Raw genomic sequence first — 19,541 nt, forward strand, 5'->3', positions numbered from 1 at the left:
CCCGGGGGATGCGGCCGCCGCCGCCGCCCCGTCGCGGGCCCGAGGTCCATCGAACATCTCCGAGGAACAAGCGTTGCCTCCGCCGAGGGGCCGCATCGATCCTTGTGGGCGGCGTTGCCGCTCGGCGGCGCATTCCGCGACAAGCCGCCGCGTGGCAACGCCGTCTGCAAACATTGATTCTTTCCATTATAAATAGTACGCAAAAAATGCGTTCCTATATATCATCTCCCCCAGACATGCTTTGTGGCCCGGAAATTTCATTTTATAACTTTTATAACGACGGCGCTTAATAATTTCATTTCCCATACACAATCGCGCCCGACCACACACTAACACACCGACATGTCGTACACGACAAGGTTGCGGGGGGCGGCGGCGGCGGTGATGCTGCACTAATTAAATTTTTTAGATGCCTCGACATACGTCCACGATTAAACCATTAATTTTCGGAAAGCAAGGAAATCGAACGAGGGGGCGGCGGCGGGGGCCAAATTCGTAATCCATAAGCCGGTCTCTTCAATTAACGGATTTTAATTAAGTCTGAAAGAAAGACAATGGCGACGGTAACGAGATTCATCAGCGGTGAATTTTATTACCGACACACGTTTTAAGGTGATTATGGTCGGGGCGTGGGAAAATCCAATTTTTACATTTTCGAATCGGAATTTACAAGTTGTGATTTTTATGGGTCGATAGCAACTGGAGTCGAATCTTGATTACTTCTGCACAATTATCAACACCGTAGTTTCCGGGTTCTGTATCGAAATCGTCCTGGCTCCGGTCTATCCTGCTTTTTTTCTTTCCGTACTTTCCGAAACTGTATTTTAATTAATTTGATAGCTTCCTCGCGCAGAGAAGACACTCAACAACTGCGCCGATGAAAGTTTACTAAACTGCGCCGTATTTGCTTTAGATTTCATAAACTATCCTACCAACTCTTTTAAGATTTTTAATAAGTCGTACGTATTTTATGGCTGCTCTAGTTTCCTCATTATTAAAACATTCCTTTATAGTTTATAGTTCAAGATTTACCATATATAGCGAACATCTGACTCGGTTTGAGAATGTCAACTTTGGCAAACACGATAAACATTTATTTAATTTTGTTGTTTCAATAAAAAGCTGCGAAAGCTCAGTGAAGCAAGTGACCCTCTACTGTGAATCGACCCAGTTCATATGTGTTATTACCACCAGAACACATGTTTTTACAAGATGTTTAGTAAAGTGTCAATTAGTTAACCACGATAGAAAAAGTAGCAATTAAGCAAATTTAAACTGCCACCGACGGTTTGTAAATACAGACCAGAACAACAGAGAAGCTCCTCTCGAGTAATTTGAACCGTATTTACAATATTTACATACATATTTACAACCATAATGTATTGCGTATAGTACTTATTTCAGAAGATTAAACTGTAAACAAGACAAAGAACCCTATAATTTAGACTGGTGAGAACTGGTCGTTTTATCTGACAATAAACAGATGCTCTAACCCTCTTTAAGATTTATTCCAAACTTAATTACTTATCCGTCAATATTCTGTTCACGATTCAATTTTATAATTACAACTTTAGTCATCAAGTGGGGATTCTGACAGCTCATAAAATTCCATGAATGATGTTAATGCAACATGATAATCCCATTATTAAGAACTCCTACAACGCTTAAAATTCTTTTTATCCAACATTAATAATTATGCCATAAAGCAGCGCACAAAATAAAGACTTCACAGTTATTTCAAAAAGATTCGTTCTAAACCCAATTGTTATGCGAAAAATGTACGATCATGACTCTTGGTTCTCGAAAATTAATGACTCTGTATGAGCGAAATCCCGGATTACTTACTAAATGCCAAACCAAACTAGAAAGACTTGTTACGACTCTGTGCAAGTGTACATGATGTATAAAAAGAGTCGCACCTGGATAAAATATTGTATCCATCAAATTACTTTTGGGGAATTAAACTCTATATATCGTATATAATTTATATCATTTTTAAAACCATAGGGTAAAATTTCACAAGAAAGCCTGTAAAAAAATTTGTTTCAATTCATGCCCTTGTCGAACGCGATGTATCAAATTACTGTTTCTGTTGCATTGTTGTTAGCCGCTATCACAATTCAGTTTTGTAAACAAGTCATTAATTTGATTCAAACACAGTTGGCTTTAATTTCTGTTGTTCAAAAATTGAAAAACACCAAACAATAATAAATTTTTTATCTAATTATTTGTCTATCATCTAATTTATTATTTTAAAAGTTTGTTTTCCAGATACTTACGTAAACAAACAATTAATCAATTTTCCAATTACTTATCAACTTATTGTCCACATCCCGAAAAATGTACAAACTTCATTTTTCCCATGCCCGTTTCTCCCATCCTTCGCCATAACCAGACAGAAAACAAGACACGACCTGGCAATTGCTTAAAAGCACCTGAGAGTTTCAATGTCAAAAAGTACACAGTCAAGAGTTCGGCGCGAATTTTCCCTCTGGGACGTTCGTAAGTTGAACTTGACGCCAGCGGGAAAAGATTCAACCGGAAAAAATTCGTCCAGATAATCACATCCGACGCAGGATCCGCTTAATATTCAATACGCGAAAAAGGATAACGTAATTTTTATGAAGATGTCATAAAGCGAAGTGATTCGGGCGTGAGGAGGCGACGAACAGCTGTCTGGGATTCCGGGAGCAGCCGGTGGCGTCAAGGGCACCACCTGTTCGTGCGGAACCGAACGGGACGCCGCCGACGCCTGACCTCAGGATGCGGCGGCGGCGTCGGGACGCAATACCTGTCGACCGCAAACGAGCCCTAGGGAGTGCTTAAATAATTAACGCCATCTGCAGGCCGAGCCGGATATGCAAAGGAAAAACTTCGAGACACTTGACGTTTATTGGGAGCCGGAAAAGAGTGATGTTTAAAAAGTTCCAGGAAGGGCTGGCGATTTAACCAGATTTTGCTAATTGCGGTTTCTTCAAACTGGATTGTCCGAGAAAAAGGGAAAAAACCATAAACAGTTACAATAAATTATGTATATTTTGTAAAAAACGGGGAACTACAACGGCCGTAAAATAATAATACGAAGGACGAATTCAAATGACGTGTTTTGTATCTACGCGAAGCGATATTTACACAGACCTTCAAATTCTGAAACGTGAATATGGGTTTTATATTTAAGAAACACACAAAGAGAGGAGGATAACGAAGTGAATCATTGCACAAATATGTCGCAAAATAGAGTTCAAAAATGAATAGATAAAATATTTGGATCAAATTCTAAAGCGCTGGAAAATCTCGAACATCCAATATAGAAATTCCATAGCATATATCGTTCTTATTTAGTTAAGAAAGCTTTTAAGTAAGCTAGTTGTTATGAGGTTGTACACCGAATAAAAAATAGTTGGCAACTTAACAAAGACGCCTTTGAATCAAGAACTGTTTCCAGTGGAGAAGGACCGCAGAAGTCGAGAAAAATGTATTAGTAGCTTTACAATAAAAAACAACAAAGCTCTCTGTAAGAGACTCAGAAAGCTTTATTCAAAAATGACCAAAAATGTTTTTGCATAGTTCGTTTCCAATATATATATTTTTTTTAAAATTCTCTTTTTACTTAAATTACATCAAAATTGCATATCAAGTTCAAAAAACAAAAACCATAATTAGTAGTTCAAAAATTCTAAAAAAAAATGTTTTATTTAAAAGTGGCCTTAATAACAATTTTCAATAATCAACTATTGTGTAACAAAATTTTAGTATCTGTTCTGAAAAAGGTGTACAATTGACGGTGTGACAGTGATACAAGTGTACGATGAAATCGAACGTCCAAAAATTTGCTAAATTTTGGCGTGGTTTTGATCCCGAGGAGGCCCGCGGAGACCGCGTTAGTGATGGCGGATCTTAGAGTGATGTACATGCAAAAAAGCCAGGGCCCAGTCAATATCAAACTGTACATGCGCCGGGGGGTTGAAAAAGAAGCAATTTCATGTAAAAAGAAGAGGAAACGAATGGAAATTTTATTCGAAATAAAGTTGAGGGGGTTGGGTGGCGGGCTGTCTGCACGGGGCGGGGGTATTAAAACTCGGGAGGCTTTCGTTTATGAATGTTAATAATTTACTTTGCATACTCTCGAAGTTTCTTTGTATAATGTGCAATAATCGCAAGCAAACAAGGAATATTATGAAATTAATTAAAGATGAGCGCGGTGCTGTGCTCCTGCATTTTATATTTAACTAATTAACTGATGGAACTGCTCCATAGGAACGCGTAATTGGGTAGTGAGTGCGTTTTTATATCCAATTACATCCATTGTCCTCGTTAGCGTTCATTAAGCGATCGACGATTACTCATAGTTACATTTTAAAACAAATTCACTTGCGCAAAAATCACGTTTGCGCTATGCAACTTTTACGCATACGGGATCGTTCACCCGGATAAAGCCCTAACGAACACTGGACGGAATTCGTTTATACTGGAAATTTTTGTTTATAAATCTGTTGACCATTACGTCAAATCGTTACAGTTTATAAAGACAAATGAACAGGGGCTTTGTTCGGAGCTCCGTTTGATCACGAAGATTTATGACAAAACCTGGATAACAAGAGTGCTTTCTGGGATATTTTTCTCCGGAGCGACAGAAAATAATTGCGGCATGTATCGTAAGGTTTTACTTAAAATGCAGATTATGTGGTACTGGTTTTAACAAGAAGTATAATTCACTGTCCTCTTAACGTCAAAAAGACAATGACATTAATGGTAGAAATTTTAAGCTTCCGAGTATGAACCAAAGCACAAGTGCCGACTGCAAGCTCTTTAAAATCCGATACGGAGCACCACAATTATGATTTCTTTTTCATACTAAACTATAAATATGGCCAAATAAACACCGTACACGTGAAGGTCGTGCTATAAAGCTATTAACTTATTTTTGTATTTTTCGTCTATGTCATTTTTAATGGTTTTGTTTTAGCTTTGTCACAATGCAATTTTCTTTATCGTTACTTTACTGCAGTCGATAAAGCAAAAAAAACAACAATAATTATTATAGATAAACGATATTAAAGTAAAAGAATAACAATAATAAGTGAAAAGAATAAACATGCTTGTTGATTATCACGAAGTTGTAGCTGGATCTGCAGCAACAAAAAGAAGTTCAATAAAACACCGAACAAATAACGTAAATCAGACTTGGCCACAATAAACTTTCCATTTTTTGCAAAGTCACATTTCTTACTGACAGCTCTAATACGAATGACCAAATATTTGAAATATTCTTCATATTCCCACTGTCACGTTTCTTGAAATATTTGGCAACAGAAAAAACTTCAGAACAAGTTCTTCAGATTGCATACCACAATTATCTCCTCGGGCGAATTTCTAATAAAAGCTTTTTTCAGGCAAATCTTGTTCCTGCTATATCATCAACTCGTACACGTTTTTTATCCTTATAAACATGTGTTCCGCCGCAGTATTTTAATGAGAACATCGACAAGGATAATTACTCATTGTTTGCAATGTCAATGGCAAATGCAACAACTGTCTCATTGTCATTGTCATATAGCTCTAAAATAATAACAATTCATTGTACGAGGAAATTTTCTCAAAGAGGGCAATTTTATCTGCACGACTCGGTCAGGGTTGTACTCGACAAAATCGAACATCTGCTTTCCCTTATAGCGTGTAGTGTAGAACGGCTTGAGATTTACGACGGAACCTAAAGAGCGGAAAGGCCATTCGGAGCAGACAGACAACAGATTCCTTTCTGGTGAAACGGTTACAACAGGGAATGAGCAACATCATTAAAAAGCAACAACATGGAGGCCGCCATTTTCAATTAACGCATATGCGATGTATGTTACAGGTGAAAACTGTTGGTATAAATACACGTTAAATTAACGACATATTTGTGTTGTAACTTGTATTTATTAGGAATGTGGCTATTTTTATCACGTTTCTAATAGATGTTACAAATCATTCAAGTTAAAATTGTAACAAATTGTACTTTATTATGTTGTTAGATTTACGATTTGCCATGTTGGCTATTTGCCCTTTATTATCAAAACCGAATCGGCGATTTTACAACTTTCTTAATAGAGTCAGCTAGTTGTAAGTGTTAAAGTTTCTGCAGCGACACCGACTTTGGAAAACAAATCATCCAATGTAATTCACTAATGGAACAGATGATCATGTGGTGGAAAATAAGAACCGTTTTTCGAATACACAAAAATTACTCCGGTGCTTCGAACGATTTTATACTACATTTAACAACAACGAAAAACTAACTTACAATGTATTTTTCATAATCTAGAAACCGAATGGTCATTGTGCTTGTCATTGTGAACAAATCAATTTCTCTACATTATAATTATTTACAACACAGACACCTTGTAACTTATAATGACGTTAAAAGTATTTTAATGCTCGTTTAGTAGTCGTGTCATGCGATTATCCAAACTTTCTTCCCTTGTTGGAAAATTCTTTTGTTTCGATATTATTTTGTGAAATAAGCATTGGAAATTCTGAAAATCTTTGTAACCGTAAAAACTCTTACAATTTAGCAAAACTTTCACAGACAGGTAATAAATGTAAGCAATTACAAAAAATTAGTTTCTGACTTCTGAAATATCCAACTTAGAAACTCGAGCCAGACAATTAAAGTATTTTCTTTGTTTCCACTTTCGATAAGAGATGATAAATTAACGTTTAAACTAAACTTTCAAGTTGTTTTAGATGCTATTAAAAATGAAAAAAATTGTTTCCAGTCTTAAAAAAAGAACACAACTAAAAATTTTTTAAAGAACTTAACTATGAGGCATTCATGAAAACATTTTCAACAGTTTAAGTTTAAATGTTACGTTTGTTACGTCAATATTTTTTTCCCGAAGTGAGACAAAACATGCACAATACAAAATCCGCTAACAAAAGAAACATATGTCAGTTGCTGTATTTACTTACAGAAAGGAAAAAAGTGGTGTATGATTGATTAAGAAACAATTTATAACACTGCAATTTTGCATTTTAATTTGATGGAACACCACTTTTTATGCATCTAATAAACTATTCTGTTTTAATTAGTCAGAATAAAAATAAATATGCCTTTGTTCGTACAAGTATCTGTGAATAAATAATACATTAATTTTACATTTATGGTACATTACTTTAACTTACGCAACCGTTAAACGACTGTTTTAAAGTCATGTTATAATACTAAAATTTTCATACCACCGATATTTGACCATAAATCGCGTAAAAATAGGAAAAAAAGCCACGTATTCACTTTCTGTTATCGTACCCTGTAACATCTACGTTGTTTTGAAAAGTCTACGGCTATAAAACTACAAATGGCACGTTTGTTTTACGAATTATCACTCTATTTAATGGGTCTTGTTGTTAAATTGTTTGATAGGTTGATGTAAAGGTCTTAGTAACAACGTATCAATTTACAATTTTAAAAACACAGCCAACTTTAATTCCGTATCTTCTCGCAAAGTATAAAAATTTTAATTAATATTACAGTATATGTTGAAAGCACCGTTAATTTTTTAACTAATGAACAAGTGTGTTTGTTATAAATTTTGTCTGTTTTCCCCCAGTGTGGCGTTTCCGCGTGCCTGCATTGATTTTTCTTGTGGAAAAAGTTAACGTCATCAAATTCGCTAATCAATTATTTAAGGTTTAAAGTCAATAGTTTGTAATATTCCCCTAATTAAGAACCGCATCGGTTTGTATCGATGTTCTGTTGGTCGAGCGAGCTCCTGGATTGGTCTTCGTGTCCCAATTAATTCGTAATTCAATAATCCGATGCAAAGGGAGTCCGTAACAGAAACGACGTGGATCTGTGACAACGCCGTTAAATATCGGTCCCTGATCTAACAGGCGAACTGGTTTTTGAGACAATCGAGATAGGGTCAAATTTATAGCCAGCCCGATCCGGCCTGAATGCCAGAAATGGTTAAAACACGTGTACTTACATAGATAACGCCTAATGAACCAATCCGCACAACAAAAAAACAATAAAACCCATCACATTGTGTCAGTGGGAACAGTGGAGAGGCATTAATAAGCCTTTGTATGTTCGATTGTTCGATTCTCAGCCAACACAAAGCACAATTAGACAAATTAAATTTGAAAAATTTATCGCTGCTTAACGACGTATCGGGATGAAGTTCAAAAATGTAATTTATAAATGAGCCGCGTTCAGAAAACCGGAACGCGTTCAATTAAAATTCAAACACGGCTTGCAGTTATTCGTCATTACAAAACAAACAAGAAACACAAAACGGAAAACAAACACAATCCCCCTTTTTTTAATCTCAGAAGAGCTTTCGATTTATTGAAACAGGTGGTCCAAATTGTACAAACTGTGTGTCTGCACCAAAATTCTATGAAAACTACTAGAAGTTCGAAACAAAAGTGAACTATGTCATTTGGTCTTGAAGTAAAAACTGTCCACCGAGACCGAAGATTGAGTTATATAAAAGTACTTCACTGGGGTTTCCAATTTTGTTTAAAAATATGAATTAATTTGACTTCGTTCGAACCAACGTGAAGAGCAAGGCGTTGTTCTACGACACCAATAAAAATCCCGTGGGGTTGAGTCTCTGCGCTTTGGCGTTTACGAAAACTGCAAAATAAAGAGTGAACTTCAGTTTACAGTAAATCGTTGATTTCTAACTGAATTATTTAAATCCACTCTCTAGGTGCTAAAACAAGGGACGAAAGAATTTTTCTGGTCTTGAACAAGCTTACCTTGTACGATGAAACACATTCAGACAAAACAAATTTGAAAAATTTATCTGTGTATAATGACGTATCAGGATGAAATTCAAAAATGTAATTTTAAAACACGATTCGTGTTCAGAAAACCGGAACGCACCCAATTAAAAATTCAAACACCGCTTATAATTAGAGTTACATCATTCCAAAACGGACAAGAGGAACAAAAAAAAACATAATTACGAACGAGGTTTTCAGTCAACTTATGTTTTAACATTAGAGAGGGGTGTGGTTTAGGGTGAACAAACTTTTCTATCGACCTGCCTGAGGCTTTTAAGAAGAAACAGGGAGAGTTTAAATTTTTGCCTCCACCCTCACCACCCGATCCCCGGCGCCCTTTCACCCTCCACTTTCATAAAATCCTGAAATAACTTTCAGTGACACAAAATAAAATGGAATAAGAAAATGAATTGTCGTTTTCACTCTTTCCCTTAATTACATCTCGGGAACTCTTTCCCCCCTTTATATTTCGCAAATTAGTCCGTCCTTACTTGGGCCGTTTAACCCGATTCCGAAATTAAGTGAATGCCTTTTACGATCAAATTACGAAATTGTATTTACGCCCCCGATAGTTTTGTGGAGGTGCGAAAACTTTCGACTCCCCCTAATTAAATCCGGGAGATGCGCTCCGGGCGCCCGGAAATCGAAATAATTCCGCCGGCACATAATTCGCTGCCCCGGTACGACAAAGCTCCATTTGTACTTTTTGCGAAAATCAGTTGCAGAACTGTTTGGATAGGGCTTTATTATTACACAGAAAGACCATCGCTGAAACAAATAAATTTATTTTAAAATGAAATGAGTTCATAGTTTGAAAAAAAATGCACTAATGCGCATGTGCTACTTTATTGTTCGTCAAATTGAAATAACAATATTTTGATCCATAAAAAACTGTTACAGATTCCAAATGTATGAAGTAACGGAAACTCAGATTTTGTTTCATGTTTGAAAATGTCTCATTCCAATTTCCAAGCATATTATTCAGTATCCATAGATAGATATTATTGTAAAGTCTAGAGTTTGTTTCCATTACGAACAAGTTCGAAGTTTTTTTGCATGAATCTGCCACAGAGAATTTCGCATTGTTGCCCATTAAGTGGTAAAGTTTCAGACAAGGTTTTATCTGCAAAATTTGGTTCGTTTCAGTTAGAAAGTAGATCTAACCGATGGTCTGTCTGTCATTCCCCGTTGCTGTGCAAGAGGTTAAACGTTTGAAGGTTATTTGTGTCAGTTTCCACAAACTGCATCGAGTTCTGTCATTTTGATGCAGTGAATTATCGCGTGGAATTGGAAATTGCGTGGTCTTTTGTTTGTTGGGGGAAGGGGGCGAGGGTGGTTGGCCATTATGCAGGAAATTAATTTCAAAAACTTATCCCGTAATTAAATATAAACAAAGTTTCTAGACAGTTAAAATTTAATAATGAATCATTCCAATTCAAGCAGTGTTATTCTTTACTTTCTTGTAAAGTTCTATTGCTAATGAAAGCAGCTCTAGAGAAATGATTAAATTTGGTTTTCTGCTTAAATTAGTTTCGCAACACAGAAGCGACGTGATGTTTCCGTTCGAGAGCGAGAAGGAGGCGAAGGAAGTTCGTCGAGAGGGAGAGAGAGACGGAGAGCGCAAAAAGGGGTAAAGAAAGAATAAAAAGTAAACGAGGGGAATGGATTACACTTGACACTGGCTCAATGATCATTGGAAATACGAGATCGATTAGGGGTGCGCGCCAGTTCCTTCTTTCCCTTTCTGGCCGATTGTTATTTGCATTATTCGTAAATATAGATGCCCTGAAGGAAAATTCGAAATGAATTTCGCGAGGATTTGAATAATCGAATTTGCGTATATAATTTGTTTTATGCGAGTATTTCTTTATTGAAAGGCTCATTTCGGCCCTATTCAGAGACCCCCGCATCGATCCCGATCACAAACGCCCCTTAATCGAATAAATAGTTTTACTACGTCCCTGGCAAAAGTGATTAGCGCGGAACGGATGACTGTTGCAGAGCTACGAGCAAATCTCATCAGCACCTAATCTCTTTATTCGCAGCAATCGCTACGTACACATGATGGTACAAAGCAACCCCCAAACGTACACGTCGTCGTCGCAATTACCACTGTTTCCGCTTCCCTGCCAGATTCGACCTCACTCCTCCATAACACACACCAGAACAACCACGATCACACACACGATGGCGAAATTACGACTGAATCGCGGCTTTAAAACGGACTCGATTAGGGCTGCTCAGGTAGAAGGAGGGCCATGAACGACGACAGGTGCCTGACGAGCCGTCCCTGCGGGGCAAGCACGGCGTCAGGTGGCGGTGACCAAGCCAGAAGGGGCCTAACACCACCTGTTACGCAGGGTTTGCGCCCCGATCTTACAGCCATCTAGGAACGCGATTTCGAACGCTATGGATCATTCCCCTGAAGGGTTACAACTACAATGTATATATCAAGCATTACCTACTTGTATGCAACGGAAGCGAATAACGAGTTCGAGGAGAAATCAGAAAATGACGACGCTGATGCTAATAGCAGACGATTCAGATGCTCATTCGAAAAACTAAACTGCGCTTACAGTGTTCCTTATACTTTTTGCTGCACGTATCCCACTGTCTTTCACAATATAGTCATCACAACATAAAAATTGGGAGTAGAGGAACAGCTACAGAAGAAATTTGGAACAGTCTGCATTTTCAAGTGTTGTAATCATTACATAGAAGCGAAAATCTATAAATGGCATCTGTCAATAAATCTTAGAAAATAAAACAGAAACACATATACAGCTTACATTGATTTGAAAAAAGCTTATGATTGATTCCCGCATTCCCGGTTGTGCAAAATTCTTGAATTGTACATAATCGATCCTAATCAAATAACTCTTTAGGCAGAACTCACCTACCCAGACTATGTCAGAAATGACGTAAAACGCCTGATAGAGAGGACGATATCTATGAAGAAGAAATGTTATTATTCGAAATTTTGTTGTAGTTTTTCTTAAAAAATTACAACGTATGAATACGAGAGCCCGTTTTGTATGAAGATAGCAGTGTATTTTGATCTGAGACAAATAGGTTTGTGGAAGATTTTATTGCGCATTGAACTATTTTTTTTTGTCATTAAAATTGTAACTTTTTAAGTTAAAGTAAAAAAATGAGAGAAACAAATTGCAAGATTTTGTTAGAACCAAGCAACCAAGCATATACAGACTCGATATGATTTTAACATCTCGGGGGTCTAATAAATTTTATTCCGATTCTTGTTCATTCTAACCTCATTTTACATACAGTTTGCTGTAAATATTACTAAAGTCTATTTTTTAATTAAAAAACCACCAACGTCGCAAATTTTTGACACAATAATATCGGAAACAACCGGCAACGTTGTAGATGTTCTGACATGGGGGGATTATTTCGAAGTGATTGACAGGACGCGTTGAAAGGTTAAGAAAAAAATTTTAATAAAATAAATCAAAATATTAAATATTTGATGAACTAGACCCCGGTTGACGAATGGTGTTCATTTCAGGCTCATCAACTTCCATAATGTATTCGTCGTTCTCATCATCGGAAAGGTCGCTCTCGGAATCAGAGTCCGCCAAAGAAATTACAAATGGTGGAATGTTTTCTGGGCTTAAAATGCATATTTTCTTACGCCAATCTGCTTGTATTAGTTTTTCACAGTGGTGAATGCTATGTTGCCACATTTGTGGCGTAAAATGATCCAAAGCTTCAATCCATAAGTGACACGATCCTTGTCATTGGAATTTTCATGGATATGTTTGTTGTAAAATCCTTTACAATGGGCCCATGCCAACTCAATTGGGTTGTACTGGCAATGGTAAGGTGGCAATCGCAACACATCAATGCCTTTTTGTGCCAGTAATGTATCAATTTCATACTTGATCGGGGCATTTACAATGGTTGGTTCAACTAAGGCCCATAACTGTTTCTGCGTCAATTTAAGATCAAAAGTGATATCATATTTGGCCAGATGATCTTGGAGAATAGCTTTCTTTGAAGATTTTATAGGTGGCTTTTTTAGTTTGGTTGAATTTTCTAGCATTATCGAGTATGACTACTATTTTTGAATTATCACTAAATTGGGCCTTCAAACTTGGTACAAGCTGTTCTACTACCCATTGCTTGAATAAAAATGCATTCATAGTCTTGTGATAGTCCCTGTCATTGTTTGAAGAAACGCAAAAATAGGCTACATCCGTTAATGAAGCCTTCTGAACAACCTGCGTGCAACACAATGAACCGCAAACCTTCAAATTTGGGAATTTTGTATTTTTTTTGTGGGCATATTGTCATTGACCCAAGTCTTTAAGTTGTGAACCGTGTTTATAAATCCATGTTTCATCCAAGAATATGAATTTAACATCGGGGTAATCCTGCTTCTATTTGAGATAACTTTTCAGAAATTTTATACGTTTGGCAATTAAATATGGCTTTTCTGTAAGTATCTTCGGATTATTTTCAAATTTATACTTGAAACCCATTGATTTTAGAATTTTGTATAAACAACTTCTTGATCCACGGTATTCCAAATTATTTTTTGCAAAGGCCAGGATTTTGTCCAGGGTAAAGTATTCTCCGGTTTCTTTATAGCGCTGTATTTCCCGACCTAACTCTTCCTTAAAAAAATGATTTTCAAACTCGTCTAATTATTTCCTTCACTTAGAACTTCTAGATGAAATCAGTGTTTCTCTGTCACGGTATGATTTTAAAATTTGCCTTACATTAGATCGAGATACCTAATTTAGAAAGAAAAACCGTGTCAATTATCCTAGAAATATTTATTATGGAAACCAATTTGATACCGAGAAAGTCGCCGCCAAATTTTCATGAAGATTTCGCTCAGATGTATTTGGAGCCAATTCCAAAATAAGATCGGAACATTTTACGAGGGCCATTTTCAACTTAACGTCTAAAAGATTTCGCATTTTTCTTTCCATTTTTTAAAAATTAACAAACTGAATGACACCGTGCAAGTTTTAAACGAAGCGCTGTCAATAAACTGACATGCCAACATAAAATTATAAGTTCCCTACGTAGGGTTTTTCAACGTTGCCAACTGAAAGCAACAGGTGGTGCAACGTTGGTGGTTTTTTAATTAAAAAATAGATAATACTAAGTAATTTTTCATCAACTGCTACATTTTTTTATTCGCCATTATATTATTAATGTGAAACTAAAGAAAAATGCAAACGATGTTACTGTAGCAGAAATCCACAATAAAAAAATGAAAATAAAAACCTAGCTGACTACGGTAGAATTCTTTTGATTTTGGCAAGATGCTGTAAAACTTGTATGTTTCTGTTTCTGTCTTTGTCCGATATACTGTGTTTACGCTGCATACGTTTCCGCCTCTAAAATGTTAAAAAGTGCGGGCATTCGTTATCAGGGTCAGTTGTGCGCCGCGGTCAAAAAAAATCTGCAGGCAGGTGTTTTTAATCTCTGAGAATAGTTGGACGGAAACTACCTGAGAGGCAATGTTTCCGTGGAATAATTTCCTAGAATAATAAAATGCAGTTACATATTTATTATACTGTAAATTACTCGTATTTACTAAGATTCAGAATATTCACATTTTTCTTTCAAGCGGAACTGAAACATTCCTTTTTGTTTCCTTCGATAAATAAATAACAAAACTATAACCAAAAAATCGTCTCTATTTAATCGAGTGTAAGCACGTAATATACCGGGTGTATGGAAAATGGCGGATTAACTCTCTGCTACGCTCTTAAGAATCAACTTTTTCAAGTTTTTAAGATTACGTTCAAAAAGTTTACAGTTAATTTTAGGTCCCCTAGTGTTTTATTTTCGTATAAAAAAGATTTAAAGGAATCTAGTTTTTGTTGCTGGATGAACTTGAAAAAATCGTTTGAACTTTTAGTGTTTTATTTTTTATGAATTTGCAAAAGTCTTGAGTGCCGCAGTGTTTTTTTTTTAATTCGGGAGACTCTTGGGTACCCATGGTGTACTATTTTGGGAGCCCATGGAGATTTCTTTTGTGAATTATTTAAAAGAATTTTGGAGGACTTTGCTGTTCTATTTTTGGAAAATTCTGACCTGAGTTAATTTTGGGAACCCGTTTTAAGGGTGGCGTCTGGTTCGGTTTCGCCCAATACTAAATACATTGAAAACATCGTCGTAGTTTCCGGAATTGCATTTTTAAAATACTGAAATCTCCAACCAAGTCAGAATCTAAGTAAACCTGCATTCTGCTACCGCATCACAGCTCGTTTAATGCCGATTTCTCGTTTCAATAGATTTTGACTTTTCGCGAGTTATTTATCTCAGTCGTGGATTTTTTAATATTATAAATGGTATCAAAAGAAAGCTGACACTTTTCCCCAGGGGACCTCCTATCTCAGAATGTAAAAAACTTCAGCACTTCGTCAAAAAATGCATCAATGTGCCGGTTAAAATGTAATGTAAAAGTTGTTCAACTTTATAATATTTTTTTGTAAAAACTGCATACTAGATATGAATATAAATATGGAGGTCCCCTGGACTGAAGTTTGTTAATTCGAAATATAATTTTTTTAAAGCGATATATCTCATATTTTTAAAATGCAACTCCGGAAACCGCGACGATGTTTTCAATGTATTTAGTATAGGGCTAAACCGAACCAGACGCCAGCCTTAAAACAATTTTCAAGTTCTAGGTATTCCCTGTTTGGAAAGAATTCGAAAGTGCTTTGGAGCCTCTGGTGTCTTTCTTATAATAATTTAATTAAATTTCTTAAAGGATACGTCACTGGCTAAAAGCAGTCTTATCTCCGCCCGTCCTCTATTTTCTTAAAGTGTATGTCATTTGCCAAAATCAGTCTTAACCGGTAATACCCCCGCCCACCCGCCGCCCTCTCTTTTCTTAGAAAGTATGTCATTTGGCAAAATTCGTCTTATTTTAGCAGGTACTAACCCCGCCCAGCCGCCCTCTATTTTCTTGCAGGAATCTCATTGCCAAAATCAGTCTTATCGTAGCAGGTACTAGCCTCGCCCACCCACCCTCTCTTTTTTTAGACAGTATGTCATCTGCCAAAATTCGGTTTTTCTTAACAGTTACTAGCCCCGCCCACCCACCCTCTCTTTTCTTAGAAAGTGTGTCATATAGCAAAATTCGTCTTATTTTAGCAGGTACTAACCCCGCCCACCCGCCCTCTATTTTCTTACAGGGATCTCATTTGCCAAAATCAGTCTTATCGTAGCAGGTACTAGCCCCGCCCACCCACCCTCTCTTTTCTTAGCGGGTGTGTGATTTGCCAAAATCACTGTTATCTTAGCAAGTACTGATGGCTAACTTTTACAAAAAATGATCAAAATTTACATTACGAACTTACTTATAGGCACAAGGCAGGAATTTTGAACATCTCTAGTGTTTAGTTTGTCATACTTTAATGGATTTTTCTTTTGTTGATTTTGTTTTTGTTTATAATTTATAAATGTGTTATTAAATGTTTTTTTGGTTATTTATTAATGAAAAATAACAGCTTGTTGTATTAATAAAAATAATGGACAACGATTAATGTTTGTTGTCCTTAAAAAAAATTAAAGGTGGATTTCGGTCACCATCGTTACTAAGAAATCAAAAAGTAAATCGGAGGTATCACAGATTACGTGCGTGCAGTGTTGCCAATTTTACTTATTTATAAAATGACGTTTCGTAGTCTACATCATAAAGAATTTTTTAATTATTTTTTTGGCGCTCCTCAAACCCCCGTACATACGTACTGAAGAGTTAATTCTCCATTTTCCAGACGCCCGGTATAACCCGCCTTTCTCAATGTAACCCGTTGGGTCGATAGCTTATTTATCTTATTCCATTTTAACGAAATATCACATTAATAAAACAAAATTTTTAATATCAGTATTTTAGTAAATATTTACGCTCTGAAATCCTCTTGAGTAATACTTTCTTTGACGAATGTCTGTCTAATTTCGTGTTTTCTGAGCCCATTGAACATGAAAACGTAAATTTCTCGTTTCTGTTTGCCTGTCTGTAGTCTATTGGGGATTTTATTACACAATCTTCGAAATAAACGAACGATGTGTTTTAAATTTGGGTTATGCTCACAGATTATCGTATAAAATAAAACGGCACCAAAATATTATACTTATTCATTTCACTTAAACGATTGATCGAATTTCCCTCGCTCCTGAAATACAAGTCTAATAAATCCCCCCTTCTTTGAAAAATTATAAAATTAGATTTTGCGATATTTGTTTTGTGAAAAAATGGCATCTCAGCAATAATAACAACCTTTAACTTCAAGTGTGTGTTCATACATGGAAAGAATGTCACATAGAAATTTGATTTGAATGAGTTTGTCACAACAAAGCAGAGGGTTAAAATTATTATGTCGAACATAAATGTTTTGAATATTATTATAATATACTAAATACTTACATATTAAATAAAGACGTACGTATTCTCACCTTTTCGAGAATATGGGGTGACTATTTCTTAATTTGATCAATAAAAAATTTGTTATGACATCATCAGTTGTTAATTTTTTATTGATCATTTGGCCGTTTAGGGAAAAATACAGACCCACTATGATTTGACATCTCGGCGTTTCTAAACTTATTCCGATTCTTGTTCATTTCAACCTTATTTTACATACAGTTTGTTGTAGATATTTCTACAAAGTAATTTTTCATCAACTGTGAAAAAAATACAAACGATGTTATTGTAGCAGAAATCTACAATGCATACGTTTCCGCCCCTAACATGATAAAAGGTGCGGGCATTCGTTACCAGGGTCAGTTGCGCGCCGCGGTCCTAATCCTAATCTCTCAGAATAGATACTACCTGAGAGGCAATGTTTCCGTGCAACAGTTCCCTATAAAATGCAGTTACACATTTTTCTTTCAAGCCGAAACTAGCCATTCTTTTTTGTTTCCTTCGATAAATAAATAACAAAACTATAAACAAAAAATCGCGCCTATTTAATCGAGTGTAAGCACGTAATATAACCCGCCTTTCTCTATGTAACCCGTTGGGTCGATAGCTTGACCCCCACCAAAACGTTCCAAATCAAATAACTATAAATCGCAAAGTCCGTCCAGAACTGATGGGCATTCTTTTGATTTACCTGACAGCTATGAACGAAATTTCATTTCTCGGCGAAACGACGTCGTAAAGGAACCAACAAAGAATTTCGCGGGGATCAAAGGGCACGAATGCCCTACCGCCCGAACACACTAAGAGGGGAAATATTTCAAATGCGATTTGTTGGATTTTGATGGAATCGGATGGACACCGAACAGGATGGGCCAAATGAAAATCGACAAACCAGTTTTTGGCAAGTCGGAGTAATGAGTTTTGTTATTTTTCTTCCAAAGTTGAAGAAATAGATTCCGGAGATTTGGCGTATTTCAGTTTTCTACTATAATGTTGGATTTACATTTCAAATCGTGAGTTATTGCAATGCAGTTTAGAAATGTAACTGGATATTTTCCAGATATCCAATATTCAAGTAATCTAGTTTGTATTGTAGTACGAATATGAAGCGCATAAATAACAGGGCATTTGATATTCGTCTTTAGAAATTACATTCTATTGGCCTTAGTAATTACGAATTAATAGATGTCGTGAGTTATAATTTGTAATATTAATGATAAGTGAGGTAACTGTAGAAATACAACGTTCTAGGGTAATTTCAAACAAGATCTTATCTGTAGACATATACTTATATATCTTAATATTCGTAAAGGTCATAAAATTCATCCTCTCCAATAAATTGATGACCTCATACAAGTTCGCTTGAAATATGTAAAATTTCTCTCCTTATTTTATTTTGCTAAAACACAAACACTGATTTAGTCAGATTACATACAGTCAACTAAAAAGTGGCGTGCAACAAGTATTTACTTATTTATTGCCATTAAAATTGGATGTATTGATCGTTTAAGGTTTAGTTAGTGTTTAATTCGAGTTTCTCTGTTACAACTTTGTTGACGTTTATTTCAAGAAATGACACATCAGTGTTATTCATATTCGTGTGACACGTCGTATCTCGGGTGTCTCTTGCATGATTTTTCTCCGCAAAGACCGCTAATATTTAACCAAGCCCACTGTTCAAAAAGAACTATTTTTAGACATTTTTTTTTATCGTAAGAAAACTTTCCGAGCCCATCGATGCACCCTCCCTCTGCTTGGCATTCTGACGCATCACTTTGATTCCCCGTCGCCACAAAACGTCCATACCTGCGCAGATGGCCTCATCAACTGACCACGTCGCTACAATTAATGAACCAACAAATTGCTATTTGAATTGATTTTAATTATCGTCAGCCCTACGTCCCCACCCGTCGGTCGTTCATCCCTTTTTCTCATTTTTAACGAAGCCGATCCTGCTTTAGCTCACCGCACGTTATTAGATAAAATAACAATGCATCGAATCCGATAACGAGATTTCCTGCTGCTTCTTTTCCGCCGGAAAATTTGCCAAATCGATGTTCTTGCAGTGGCAACGATAAATAACAAATTGGCCGCCCACGACCACTCGAAGAAAGCTTGAGTTAAACAGCTTCCATGGTGGCCACGTCATATAAAGCTCGTGCTTGTGTTTTGTGTCTCGGCTTTTTTGCAACAAATCATGTCGATGTTGCATACCGGACCGATAACCGCGTCAATTTCGGAAACCAGACGATATTCCCTATAAAAATTCATGACTGTACATTGTACAGCTTCTGCTAATTTAATGAAATATGACTGCGCACTTTTTTAATTAAATTTTATGGCCCGGGAAAGGGGA

The 19,541-nt window shown here is 36.4% G+C and overlaps 2 protein-coding genes across 2 annotated transcripts in view; both read right to left on the bottom strand.

Moving 5' to 3' along the window:
- Positions 1 to 19,541, bottom strand: part of LOC135142081 (TOX high mobility group box family member 4-like) — a 207,163-nt gene that overhangs the window by 95,606 nt on the left and 92,016 nt on the right. The window lies entirely within an intron of this gene.
- LOC135136046 (uncharacterized) lies at positions 12,249 to 17,671 on the bottom strand. The gene is made up of 4 exons (XM_064065175.1): positions 17,594 to 17,671; positions 12,909 to 13,013; positions 12,571 to 12,847; positions 12,249 to 12,499 (listed from the first exon to the last, which is right to left on the bottom strand). Exons 1-4 carry the CDS (start codon positions 17,669 to 17,671, stop codon positions 12,249 to 12,251), a joined length of 711 nt encoding a protein of 236 aa, XP_063921245.1.

The sequence above is a fragment of the Zophobas morio genome, unplaced genomic scaffold (genome assembly GCF_036711695.1).
Source record: "Zophobas morio isolate AGI-343-1 ecotype UQ-CSIRO unplaced genomic scaffold, CSIRO_AGI_Zmor_V1 ptg000004l, whole genome shotgun sequence".
Classification (NCBI taxonomy): Eukaryota; Metazoa; Arthropoda; class Insecta; order Coleoptera; family Tenebrionidae; genus Zophobas; species Zophobas morio.

What these genes read in the sequence shown, in the direction of transcription:
- LOC135136046 (XM_064065175.1), bottom strand. Translation starts at nt 17,671, where the DNA reads ATGGCTAGTTTCGGCTTGAAAGAAAAATGTGTAACTGCATTTTATAGG. An exon ending in ACGGAAACATTGCCTCTCAG is followed by an intron (nt 13,014 to 17,593) that starts GTAGTATCTATT and finishes TGTTGCACGCAG; the next exon opens with GTTGTTCAGAAGGCTTCATT. An exon ending in CATTTTTATTCAAGCAATGG is followed by an intron (nt 12,848 to 12,908) that starts GTAGTAGAACAG and finishes CAAAAATAGTAG; the next exon opens with TCATACTCGATAATGCTAGA.